Source organism: Pagrus major, chromosome 2 (assembly GCF_040436345.1).
Source record: "Pagrus major chromosome 2, Pma_NU_1.0".
Lineage (NCBI taxonomy): Eukaryota > Metazoa > Chordata > Actinopteri > Spariformes > Sparidae > Pagrus > Pagrus major.
In genome coordinates this window covers 8,947,280-8,961,443 of record NC_133216.1, presented here as the reverse complement: position 1 = coordinate 8,961,443, position 14,164 = coordinate 8,947,280, and the positions used below count along the sequence as shown (strand labels likewise).

At 42.5% G+C, this 14,164-nt stretch overlaps 1 protein-coding gene across 1 annotated transcript in view; it reads right to left on the bottom strand.

The window, feature by feature from the left end:
- Nucleotides 1-620: 620 nt before the first annotated feature.
- The window catches only part of robo2 (roundabout, axon guidance receptor, homolog 2 (Drosophila)), a 313,492-nt gene continuing 299,948 nt past the window's right edge, over nt 621-14,164 (bottom strand). Inside the window, exons 23-29 of the mRNA XM_073489795.1 lie at nt 13,377-13,640; nt 12,164-12,378; nt 7,137-7,319; nt 6,505-6,663; nt 6,043-6,309; nt 4,392-4,580; nt 621-3,418 (exon numbers count right to left, since the gene is read on the bottom strand). Coding sequence (XP_073345896.1) covers nt 3,417-3,418; nt 4,392-4,580; nt 6,043-6,309; nt 6,505-6,663; nt 7,137-7,319; nt 12,164-12,378; nt 13,377-13,640 — 1,279 coding nt within the window. The 3' untranslated portion in view covers nt 621-3,416. The remainder of the gene's footprint in view (nt 3,419-4,391; nt 4,581-6,042; nt 6,310-6,504; nt 6,664-7,136; nt 7,320-12,163; nt 12,379-13,376; nt 13,641-14,164) is intronic.

Sequence of the window (14,164 nt, the reverse complement as noted above, 5' to 3'; positions counted from 1 at the left end):
GTCTCAGTGATTTAGGAGATTTGGATTTGTGTTTGAAGCCGCTCCTCTAGAAGGATCAAGGTAGGGATTGGTTTGACATAAAAAGCACAGCTGAGTCAGGAGCTCTTCCAAAAAACACACACAGGAGGCTGCATATCTCGAGTGCACGTATGCACACACACACACACGCACACACACACACACACAGTGTACAAAATAACTACTCACGAGTTGTTGCTGAGTCAAACACTATTAAGATATCAGAGGGGTCACTTTTTGGAGAAACAGGCAAATTTGTGTTTTTCATGTTGAAGTGGCAGCATAATGAAGCCCTGTGCATCAGTCTTTTTTATCAAAGACAAACTTTAGGCATTTTCATTTTTCAAAAATATTTTATTTGATATTGATCCAGGTAAAAGGAAATAAAAGAACATGGATTTATCTTACAGGACATGGGAATGAGACTGTAAAAGTTTATTTTCTTGATCCACTCTCTTCTTGGACAAGGACATGCAAGTGAATACAGAAGGTGGTTTACAGAAAATAAAAAAGAAAAGCAGAATGTAATTTACTGTAGAAATGGCATTGGATCGGGGCGTCACCTCACCCCCGTACTGTACAGAAAGACTCCACCCAACAACTTTCTCTTTTTGTCATTTTTAATCCTCTTTTATAGCAAAAAGGCAACACACAGATAGGCTACAAAGAATCAACAATATTGAGAAAATGAACGAAAAGAGAGGGAAAGCCAAAGTACTTTCATCCTTCCAAAAAGACGTTTTCTCTATTGTCTTGACAAGCAAATTGTGAGCGTTCTTGCTCCTTGTGTTCAAAAAAGGTTTTGAGTTTCTTTAGTTTCGACATGAGAGGAGCAGTGCGGTGAACATGCAGGACAAAGAGTGACTCAGACGACTGACCCGGCCCCTTCACCGTGCTGTGAGCGCAGTGTGCCTATCATCTCCTTATGGCCTCGCTGCTCGCCTCTGACAGCAAACTTTACAAGGAACAAAAAACACGTTTTATATTCCACAAATCTTTATGCATATTTCACAATATACTTTTATTATCATTTTAATAAATACAAAACGACACTGTGATTTTAAAAGAAAACAATGAGTATTAAAGAGACACGAGAACGCATTAGACATTAGAAATATCAATCTTAATTTGGTATGTTCTTTTACTGACATCTTGTCTTAAGGTGGATGAACCAGCACATTTTTACTCAGAATCAAAAATCCACAGCAGAAAAAGAAAAAGAGGGGACGACAGAATCGGACATGAGAGGGATATTTTTGTCAATGAAAATGGAATGGCATAATAAGGTGGAGATGCGTATGGATATATACACATATATACACATACATAAACACCACCAGAATGTAAAATAACCTGAGATACTCTTTGCACCTCATTTCCAGAACACTGGCCACTGGGTGGATGATATAAAATGACGATGGCATGACGACAACAGTACAACAGCATCTGACGGCCTTTTAAGTTTCCACCCCCCCTTTTTTTATCAACATTAGCAGTACAAAAAAAGACAAAACAAACAGTCATTGAACCACAAAAATCCTGAACATTAATATTGAAAACATTGTTGTAAGCAGCGTTTTGGAGTCCATAAAAGGCATACAAAGAAACAAGCTTTTCATTTAAAAACCAGGACAACCAATAAAAACCTTGTCTGAAAAGACAAAAAAAAAAAAAAATCAAGATTCAGAGGCTGAGAAGTCGAAAGCTGCGGATGATAAGTGTGTTTTGTGGCGGTCAGGCAGACAGAAAGTGTTCTGCTCCACACTGTGGCTTGTAGACATGGAGGCAGTGGGACCTGCTAGTTAATATACAAGGCCTCTCTCCAGTATCACTCCCAAACATCGACTCAAAGCTACATTGTAAATCATACACACACTCTATTTCCTCTCAAGACTGTGCTGATCATAGTGTGTTGGTAACTGAGGCACCGACCTTTAGAGCAACAACTGCTTTAGTAGACGACCCAATTTTAGCAGCTGGACCGAGCAGGCCAATGTGTTCTTGGATGATACTGTACCACAGGTAATATAACAAACATTAAACAGTAAGTGCTCTAAAAAGCAAACAATATTAAACTGGATGGAACTAAAGACATAAAATCTAAAACATAAACGATGTAAACAAATTATGTTGCTCCACGGATATTTAAGGTAGGTATGGGAGTGATCAAGAGATCCTCCTTTGTTTGTGATGTGTGTTTACCTATTAAGGCAATAGAGGGATCATAAATCTGCCTCTGTAAGTGCTTTGACTGAACTACAGCATGCGGACAGATTTTACCGACCCCCACCTCCCTCCCTTTTGACTGTTTTATGGTTAGTGTGCTATTATACTGAACGAGGAGCGTAAACTCAGTGTAGTAAAATTATTTAGGCAGTAAATTATATAAAAAAACTAAACTTGAAATGCTCGGAGACCCTTGTATAAAAATAAAAAATTAACTCCCTCAGTCTCTTTGTGAAAGCGAAACAATGCCTGGAGTTGCCAAACAACATGGAGCACTAAATGTTTATGATATCAAACTTTTGTTTTAGGGCAGTTAATTAGGAATTAAATAATCAACTACAGTAATACAGTATCCTCCGTGTCCTCCAGCCTCATATCTGCCCTTCAGACCCTCGGGAACCTTGTGTGTCTGCCACCCAATTAGTCTCAACTATAGAAACGGGTGCCTTATTTGTTGCTGTCTGTGAGCAAAGCCTTACTCTTTAATATCTCTCTGTACACTAGTATATAATTTTCTTCTCTTTACTTTACAGTACAGAAACTCCTCTTCACATATTCTTCCGGTTCTTCATGTCAGCAGGAGCTATGTTTTTGTGCTTATCACCAAAAGTTGCAGTGCAAAAACAATAATTAATAATAATGATAATAATTAATGGTAACTATTAACAAACAATGGATTATAAAACAATTATTTTATGGCACAACAGCCACTCAATTCACATATAATACAAATAACCAGATAAAACCAACTGTTCCTGTATATGGAAATAAAAAGCTCAAACTGAATTAGGCTTGCATAGCAATGCAACAACAAGTCAAAGAATATATTTACAGGAAACAAAATTCCCTTTTCCCCCAAGTACAGTTACCAGAAAATTTGTTCTCATATAGATGTTTTCATTTTTTTTTTACTTGCCTTTTTCTAACAAAAAGAAAATTACAGTAAGGTAGGAGGTGGAAAATATTTTCTCGAGGACGAAAACATAGTGAGATGTACAGTATGTCTGTGTCTATACATCACATTTACAGTTCTGTGACACCGCTTTTCTCCGTAGTGCACTCCTCCGCTCTGAGAACACAGATAAGGACAAAGTTCGTTGCCCCGACTTGGAGGGCGTCATTTCTTTCGAGGACAGACCGGGTTTACTCCAGTTCACATCCCAGGCAGATCACTCTGTGGGGAGCAAGAAAGAAAAGTGTCAACATTGAGGACATGTTTATTGAAAGAAATACTTTAACATTAGCTCAGCTTAGCATAATCGACACATACAAGACATTTAACTTCAGTTTACATTATCTCTCAACATGCTAAAAGCCACTGAAGGTTTACTGGATGAACATACAGCTAAACAAAGATACAGTATCAAGCTAAAGCACCTTTAACACAGATAAATTGCTAATCTGCCGTGAAGAAGACCCTGCTGTCATTATGCTGGCTTTGCTTTTTTACATTGAACCGAATAATGCTGGCTCCCATGTATGTGATTTTAAATAGCGTGCTGGCATTCTTCAAGCAAAAGAGCTGTGACATGTAACACAACAGAATGTCTAACAGCGTGTGTCCCGTCCTGCCGCCTCACCCTTTTTACACAGACATCGTTTCAGATCTTTGTTTCTGTGTGTGAAGCATTTATACAGAATGTGATGAGGAACAGTGGAGCAAACATTCATGTGTAAAACAGGAAAAACAGCTAACTGTCTCTGAAGTAAAAAAAAAGTATGCAAAACATCTCAAAAGCTCACTAATTAACTGGTTTGGCTGTGGTTTTACGGGGAACTGTGTGCTGTAATCAACAGCCAGGTGCAGCCTCTCAGAGTCTTGCTGTCACAGTGAAGTTGTGAGGCAACCAGTGCTGTGCAAAGGTACTGAGTGGATGGATAAACTGCTGTTTGCCAAGAAGTGGTTAACAGTTAATGATAGCGACACTGGAACTCAGAGCTCACACGTGTCCTTAACGACTCTGTAAGGTCACACCCACACAGAGTTTAAAAGCCTGCCAACTCTCCAGTGAGTTAGAACAGAAGAAGCCTCTTGGATGAGAGGTGAAATGTCTTCAAGAAACTGAAACAAGTCCAGTTGCCTGCGATACAGCACTTAGAATGACCATGACCTGGACGACTGAGAACCTTCATCAACAATGACTCACATAACTCTCCTGAGTACTGTCCATTGGTCCCCAGGAATTCAGCGTGCTCTGAGGTGGTCCACTGTTGTGGCTGTCGTGGACCCTCAGTCTTGCGTGGCCCTGTTGAGCCCTTGGAGGAGGCTGTGCCAGATGAGCTGTGGGCACCAGGGGAGGGGAACGATGGTTTATTGTATGGCAGGCACCCCTCCTCTGAGAACACAAAGAGAGGTCGAAAGGCATCCTTTAAGTTTGTAGACATAACCCATGACTTTTATTGTTGCAGTGAAACACATCTAACATCTGATGCATGGAAACAAAGAGCACTTTGCAACATCCCCCTCCTCCTGACATCTGCAGAGTGGCGGTGCCAACAGGCTATGCCAGGGCGTGCCACAGAGAGGACTCTCAGCCTCACACATGGCCTACCATCGACCAGCCTTGTGAGGGGGTAAATACAATAACAGAGGGACCACTGGCTGCTGTGGCACCCCCTGCTGCAGGGCAGCATAACATTGACCCTCAGCAGTCTCCGTCATTGCGTGAAATCTCATCAAACTGCTCCCCACCGCTCGGCTAATGACTGTAATAGAGCCTGCCCCGACCTCAGTGGATTCTACTGTGAATCAGTCAGCACTCTGACACATATGGGAATTCACCTTTGGGGTTTTTTGTAGAGATGCTGATTGTGGCACCTGTCTTTGTCTCACAGTCTCAGATTAACTGTCTGAGATAGTCCTGGCACAAAGAGGGCAGGGCGCACAGCATGGAGATCTCTAATGGTCACAGACACACACGCAGGCACGCACACATAGACATGAACGCTGACGCACACAGATGGGGTGTAGAGCGGCTGCTGTTTGTGTGAGAAGAGAAAGCTGAAGCGATTAGAGTGCATTTCAGCTGCTCGGGCCTCCTGCCTCACTTGGAGCGGAGCAGGCCCATATTGGCAACAGTTACAGGGGCACTGAGGAAGCTGAGGGAGGGCTGAGGGGGGCATTCTGGAAACCAGAGCAAGTGGCAGACAGTGCAATCTGTTCATGGGAGCCCAGTCTCAACGCAGCATGGAAGCTAACTTCACCACCAGAACTTTGAGGAAAAAACCCAATTGCCAAGGCACAGCAGGAGCTCCTGGGTGCTTGTTGTTTTCTTGCTATAATCGATGAATTATCTCTTTATTTACACTTTCGTCATTAACCGGAACAGTTCCACTTGTTTAGAGTGTTTTATCTCCTTTGCAATGGTTGAAAATAAGCAAAATAAGAGAGGATTTTGTTTGGATGGAAAATAGTGCAGAACTGGTTTATATTACACATAACAGCCCTTCATTTTCAGAAATAAATAGGACGCCACTACCCAAAAAGATATGTGATTTGTTTCCCTGAACTTTTTGTTAACATGCTGGCAGCCTGACTGTAGTGGCGGAGATCTCAGTCGTCAGTCTGTGATCTTTCAGTTCAACATTTGGTACAGATTAAATCGACCCAAGAACCACTAGATGGACTGCCAAAGACTGAATCTGAATGAGTTTGATCATCCGCTGACTTTTCATCCTCCAAAATTTCCATCTGTCCAATACTCAAGTTTATGAAAACATACAGTGCTTCAAAACCTTTTGAAGTATGTTTGAAGTATGTTTTCATGGCTCCAGACTTCAGTCTTATTTCTGCCGCACCTGTTTTGTGTCCCCTGCGCCCATCATCAGCTCGGTCCACGGAGCCCAGCCTGTCTTGAGCCTGGCGATGATGTTCCAAAGTAGTGCGTGCCTGTCTGTCGATGGAGCTCTTCATATCCTCTGGCCCAGACAGGGCTCCTGACATTGGCGGGCGCTCCAGAGATGACGCCTTCCTGTCTGTAGGGGGTACCATGCTGCTCACGCTGCGGGCCCCCTGGATACGACCCTGCCCCTGACAGGGAGGAGGCTCAGGTGGAGGAGGTAGGTCTGTGCCAAAGGGGAAAACCACAGAATGAATCAACCAAAGCCATAAAAGACTTATGAAATGTAGTTTTGACTCCAATCATGTCTAGACACATTTCCATCCAATATATTACTCCTTCTTGTTCATAAAACAACAACAGATGTTTGAGAAACTTTCTGAGTCAACTATTTAAAATGTGTTTTCAGTCGCTGCCTCACCGTCTGCACCAGCATCTCTCCGGTGGGGTGCTGTGCCCTGGCTTCGGGGTTTGCGTGTGGGCCTGGTGGCCCTCTGGTGGCCCAAGCTGTGTGTGCCGACTGTGCTGCCATCTGTTGAGAATGGACTGCTGGGCCGGGGCCTGTGGGACAAGCCTTTACCTGCAAGAGGGAAACAGGACCACAGGCCAGCTGGTTAATAAAGACATGAGGGAGCCAATACCTAGACAGTGGAGCTGATTCTGTCATCAGGAAAGGTAGAGGTTATCAATCAAATGCCAAAACCTGGTAGAAAACAAAGGAGTTCATTAGAAGAAAAAGCATAAAAGTTTGCAAGTATAAAATATCACCCAATTCTTACTCATTGAAACCATTAAAGTCAGCTTGCAAAGCCAGATGAGTTATAGAGGAGCAGAGTTAAAATTAAGAATAGGGAGACATCCGCAGTCCAGCCATGTACAACAGGTGCCATGCACAACCTGGGCACAACAGAGAGAAAATCCCAAGCCAACTATTATGGAGGAAAACATCAGCCAATGGACGACAAGAGGAAGAATCAGAGCAGAAAGGAAAAGTCATCTGCCACTGGTAGAAGCTCCAGTCAGGCAGTGGGGAGCTGGTCTCCACACACCAACCTCTCTTGCTTAGGCTAGTGCCCTCCAGGCGATAGCCTGCCTTGTCTGCAGCAGCCACCAGGGCCTGGGCAAAGCTGCAGTGGGTAAAGATGGAGCCATCAGATGAACTGCCCAAACTGGACCTATGGCTGGAGAAATTACGGTCATCCTCCGAGGCTGAGCCCCAACCATTCACCATGGACCCTGAGGAACACCACAGGTTTCAGCAAATGTGTGTGTCAGTGTGAATAGGTTTTTATTTTTTTATTTTAAACCACTCAGATTCAACCATATCATGCTCATACTTTTCATCTGAGTGCCCATGACCTTTATGGACATATGATCTGACATTTTGAACATATGTGCTGTGATTTTACATTCAGACGGATGAATGTATTGAATGATCTTATAAAAAAGAGGTAACATTATCATCCTACACTAAAATGATTTCGTATTTGCTGCGGGGCATTTCTGTTCTTGAAGGTGAGCGCTTTTGTGTAGTCATTCTGTTCTGGCCTGTCCTCTTTCATCTAGTACAAACACACGCACGACATATACTGCACACGCACACTCACAGGTGCACACAAGCACACACCAGAATGTACACAGTGGAACAGCAGGACTGGCGACAACTGATTTTCTTCGTCTTTTGATAGGGAACAATGAGCGCACCTGTGCTGAGCAGAGTTAGCTACAAGACTGCCTCAGGTGACACAGATGAAGCATCTCACAAAACAATGTATTGAATCAAACACCTGGTGGTGCGCACAGTTTTTTTTATTCCTGTTTAGAAATGCACAGCCACCACTATGTCTAAACTGTGCTGTAATTTTTAAGAAGAGGGAGAATTTTAAAACAAAATCTGATAGCTACTGTAGTACTTTCTCTACTCATGTATTCACACAAATATGTTAATTTAAAGATGATTAAAACATAGGAGGTACACACAGGAAATATGTTTACATAACACAGTACTTGTGACTTATATCTTAAATATATGTGTTCCTGGAAGTATTTCTTCATGCTTTGATTTTTTGATTTTTTTCCTCTCTTCACATAAAAAGCCAGGCCAGCACTTTAAATATAAAAAGTATCAGTGTGCCAATAAAAATATGCCACTTTGGCAAGCAAAAACACAGAGAACAGTCGGCTAATGTGACAGCTTTCAGTGGGACTGGTTTGGCAGACTTTGCTCAAGTGGCACCAGCCCAAGTGCTCTGCTCACACACACACTCTATCCCTCCCGCACACAGAACACAAGAGTGATGTGATTGAACAGACTGGCGGAACAGAGAACTGGGGAGATGTGAGGGGAAAGGTTGTAGAGGGTGCAATGGGGACAAAAAGTTAGCAGCAGGATTTATTAAAAGGTCAGCATAATGCTGGCCAGGACGGTTCTGAGACTCAAATGAACAATTCACATATATATTAGCTGGAGTAATAAGAGTTTGGGCTCTCAGATGGCACTTCCTTTTGCACTACACATTTAAAATTATACATAAAACTTGGTAATTCTGGTTTATTTATCCAGATACACTGGGAAAGCCCATTCAAAGAGTTTTCCAACTTCCCCATCTGTGAGTCTCTTCATCTTGAACCATCTGTCTCAAAGAGGTGGTAACTCTGTCACTGGATGTGACTTGAGGGAATTGCACTTTCGACAGCTAAAGTTGCACCAGCTTTTCACTCCTATTGCAGTAAAATTCTCTCCGATTAATGGAAACTTCTATAAAATGTAAGCTTGCATAAGGTAGAGAAGCCCTTACACAACCCATTTTTACAGCGCTAACTGAAATCCAAGGCAGTAACTACCTCGAGCCCTCCATCTTGCCGAGCTATTTTCTTTGAAATTCCGTTTCTGAGAGTTTTTTCTGTAAGAAAGAAAGACAGCAATTCCGCTGGGTCCAATCCTCCCACAAAGAATAGAGCAGATATTGAAGTATAGGCAGTGCCAGCCAAAGCGCTGAAGCTTCCAACTCCTCCGGCTCAGCGAAGGAACACTGCCTCAGCAAATCACATCACAGAATGACTTTTCAGTTGCACTAACTGCCACTTTCTACTCCTGAACCTCTGGAGCACTTCTATTCTCAGAAATAGCAGTCCAATCAAACTGTGATCATTGTAACATAATTTGATAAAAATTCAATCTAGTTTTCCTTTTGTCCTAGAAATGTGGGATTTTTTTTCTCTGTAGCTCCAGACCAGAGTTTGCTCTACGGCTCTGTCATTTTATCACGTCTTGAACCAAAGCAATGGGCCAAACCATGTACTCTAAAATCCACTGACTGACACCTCCCGTGCTCCACGCGCTGATAGAGCAAGGCCAGTAAACGGGAGATGGTTGGGGGGCAGTAAAACCCAGCCCAGGTCCCTCCTGCCACTAAAACTGATTTATACTGACGGAAACCCTAATCTGCATGTCGTTAAGCAGGAAAATCATTCCCCCTGACGAGCAGGCGTCTCTACCTGCCGTCAGGAGACGTGACCCTGCTCCTCACAAACCTGGCAAGGCTTTATGGGAGAGTAATCGCCCAGAACAGCCCAGCTTTCAGCTCATTGTAGGCGTAACAGCCACTGCAACCACATCTCAGCTTCACACGACCTATACCGCCTACACACAAAGCCAGGTAATACCTATGTGTCGCTTCATCTCTCTGGCTCAAGCAAGACATGGCTCTACAATACCCACCACAACATCGGGATTTACATTTATCTCCTAAAAAATGTGTGGTATTATCTCAGAGTGTAGAATAACACATTGTAAAGCTGGTGCAGACAATCTGCTGGTGAAAAATGGTCCCCGAGGAGAAGGCTTTTTTTCCTGGGGCATCAGTGAAAAATGCTTGATTTACTGGCCTTTGGTGCAACATTATGAAAACAGACCTATTTCCATATTATTAAAACAATGACAAATCTATCAAGCGAGGCTTGACAGGAATCTCACTCCTACCCTCCCCTATTTGTATAGCCGCAAAATGGTGGCCACGATAAATCTCAGCGGCTTCCCATATCCTCCCTCTCTCCCTCCAGCTAACCCCGGAGCTGGGACCGTGTCTGTGTTGTCAAACGATGGGGTGCGAGGCAGACTTGCAGAGAGATAAGAAGAAATAGTGCTGTCTTCAGAGTAATACAGTGGAGGAGAGATGCAGTAGATTAGGGCCCAGTCGCTGCTTTATATTCCTCCAAATACATCAGCAGTAGCATGTGTCAGCGTTACCAAAACCACTGTTCCATCATCCCATGGAAAACTACTCTTTAGGGCTGCCACTGACAGGGGAGACCAACCAGTAGCACTGTCAACCCTCTTATTCTCATGCTTCCTCTCTCAGCTGGCTCAGCTCCTCTACCTTCAGACACAGGATATTTTCTGTTGTTTCTTTCCAACCATAATTTTCATGATATGGATCTCATTTTTGAGTATTCAGACCTCATTGGCCAACTTGAGAGTATGCCTTGGAAGATTTTGAAAATAGGGATAAACATATGCACAAACTGATATTGCCGTGTTGTTCAGGAACAGCATAATTAATGTTGCTCCGGGACCATCATTACAACTGACCAATCACGGTTTTGTTAGGTCATAGCTTTGTGACTCAGGAAAAAGACTGGAAAAATTTGTGCTTAACATTGTCAGAAGGTCTATTTTAACCCCAACCATCTTTTCCTAAACCTAACCAAATAGCTTTGTTGCCTACACGGAACCAAACCCTGACAGGAAACAGAAAAAAATTACAATGTTCCAAACGTGATACGAATCCCGGTCTCCTGGGTGAGAGTCCTTTATTTAACCCACTCAGCCACCATGGCTTGCTCCAAATACAGACTTTGTTGGTTTTTCATAACTCAAAATGATGGTCCTGCAGCAAGATTGATTATGATGTTTCAGGAAAAAAAACAACATGGCCATTTCAGATAAACCTAAATATAGATGAGTCGTTGAAAGTGCTTGAATTATATAGTTTGTGCAAGAATAGAAACTGTTCTTCTGTGTTTTGTTAACAGATTGCTGTAAAAGAGCAGAATTGAAAAGTGTTCACACATCCAAGTCTCTGTCTTTGTAATTGCTGTCTATGGGCCTCTGTAAATCCTGTGAGTTGTCATTATAAAAATTCTTAGTGTTGTAAAAGTAATTAATTTCCATCTGCACCATGTTGTGTCCTTGAATTTGAGGGAACTGGGCCTGGAAATTAACTGAGAAGTCCTCATCCTAATATGATATTTAAGAAGGTGTGTGGATCCTGCTGATAGATACACAGAGTCACCGACATTTTGCATCACGACTTGTCTTTATAGTGCATTATAGCCGAATGCAACATATTTTTTCAATAAATATCCCTCCAGTTTTACCCTCTAGTTTACAGATGGAAATTGTGGTCTGGTCAGTATGAGAGCAGCAGTCCAGAACCAAGCTCTGCCGCTGCAATGTCATGCCCTTCATATGTCCCCCTGACAGACGGCTGTAAAAGTTTTCAGTGAGTTGTAAAAATGGAAATGGTGCCTCTGGTCTGGAATGGAATATGCTGCACGTGAAATTTATTTCAAATCTCCTAGGGAAGATATGGGCGGCGCTGGCTCCGGTGCAGTGTGCAAGTTAAATCACAGACACTCTCCCCTGCTCACCATGCCTCTCCCTCCTCTTAATTTCCCTCTCACTATCCTGTTTAAAATTCATGGACTTTCTTATCTCTTTTTGGAAATGATAATTATAATTCCCCAGAGTCTGCCAAAAGTGCTTAAAAAACTTGATTAAGGGACACTCAGTAAGCATGTTCACATAAAAATGTACGCATGGCAGACTGATTAAAAACATGTCATGAACAACAATCCATTTACTGTAAGACAACGACAATGGGAAGTGAATGTTTGCCCATTCAGACTCATTAGAACGTAGTAATTTTGATTTGAAAAAAAAAAAGTGTAACATTGATTAATCAGTGTCTAAATTAAGGATACAATTTAACAGTGCAAATATACACACATTTATTGTACAAAATGAGTAACAATTAGTTACAATATGGTACAAATATGTACAAAGAAGCACCCATTACCTGTTAAAGAGCTGTCCAGGTTGTCCATGCTAGACCCTGGTGTGTGCTCAATACCACGGGGATGCCTGGCTCCATAGCCTTCATCCTCCTCCTCTTCCTCCTCCTCCTCATCCTCATCAGGCAGGTCCGTCTCCAGGTCAGAAACCATTGTGCTCGACACGTAGCCCACTGGAGGAGCAGGAGCCTGGGGAGGAAGTGAGCCTACCTGCATGTGCCTGGGAAGAGAAAAACATCTTACTATACAAACACATACTACACATATATGTTACTCTACCGGAAAAAAACATTTATATGAAGGAATGTGCAGGAATGATGAATATATAAAGAATAAAGGGAATATTCAGTAGTTTCTATGCCACAAGATGGTGAAAAAATAGGGATGCATGTGGAAGTATAGAGCTAATTCTAGCGACCTCTTTCATATGGAAGCGCTGAATAAATTTGGACAATTCCACTAATTCCACGGTGCTGCTTGCATGCTAACACAATGACCCACTAATTGCTGCTGTGGATGGTACAAAGGCACGCTCTCTCCAGGCCTGTCGACACATGGCTGTCACCTCAGTGGCAGCCTGCTCCACTGACAGCCGCGTTTGTTTGAGGAGTGCAATGTCTTTGACGCGTTTTGCAGTGGGAATTGGTTGTAATTACTGGCCCTCTGGTGTTGTCAGAGATGCTCTCTAACCAACATAGTCATTACTGGGTAACATGACATCTCCTTCCTGACAAGGCTTCCCTGTCTACCCCCCACTTCACTATTATGAATGAATGCCAGTCTCTCATTCTCTCCGCGTTGCCGACAGAATGAAGCATGGCCTTCATCTGACTTGCATGAGCACAACAACAATGGAATGTGCCGTATGGGTGTAGGGGGAGTAAACAACCGTGGGTAAGAAACTGTGTCTCTTAGAGTGAGCAAAATATAGTAGTCGCCTAAGTGGTAGCATGGGCCCATTAAAATGAAATGATTAATGGGTTTATCTCCACTGCACACACAGTTGACATGGAGAATACTGCAGGACCAAAGTAAATCCTGCAGAACAGAATGTACAGTAAGCATTTTAAAATGACAACAAGGCAATATGAAAATATATCTTCATGGATAAATGGAAAATAGATAATTGCGTATTAAAATATGTTTTTCTGTTTCGTAGTGTGACTGTATTTCATATTACTACAATAAAGACTATTAAATACTAGCTTTGTTGTTTACCACGTTTGTTTTGCCATGTCCATTTGGTATGCTCTGGTCAGTTCATCCAAATGGGCCTGGAGCATGGGCTGCATCTCATCCCGGGGAGAAGGGGTAAGGGTGGCTGTGGACTGCTGTCCAAAGGACACAGCAGCTGGGGAAGAGGCAACCCCTCGAATGGGAGGGGTGGGAACCCTCTCCTCCTCTTCCTCCAGCTCATCCTCCATGCCCTGGTGAAGATAGGTCTGCACGGGCATGGGCGGGCCCCAGCCATCACTCTCATACCTGATGTGAGAAGAGATATTTACTGCACAAAGGTTCTGAAAGCTGATGATGATCAGTCTGATCTAGGGATGCAACTAGGGATTATTACCTCCACTAAGGAGGTTATGTTTTTGCCCGTGTCTGTTTGTTGGTGGTACACAAAAACTATTGAACTGTTTTCTGCAAATCTTGGATCGGTGTCGGCCTAGATAAAGGGGGATATGGGAGAGATCCTATTTACCTACTCAACGGTCCAAACCCAAAGACATTTAGTGTTACAAAATCTATTATTAAAATATTTGCCAATTAATTTCCAGTCAATTGACTAAAATATTAATCAACTAACTGTTTAAACTGTCGTCATCATCCAGACTTACGCTAATTTGTTTAAAAGCTTAATGAGAAATTAAATTAAGAAAAAAACATGTGGACAGGAACATAACCACAACAAGCTGTGTGATATTGTCATGTCTATAAATATATAAAGGCTACTGAATAGAGAGGGAATAGCATACAGCACAAGAATATAAATATTTTATAAGAAA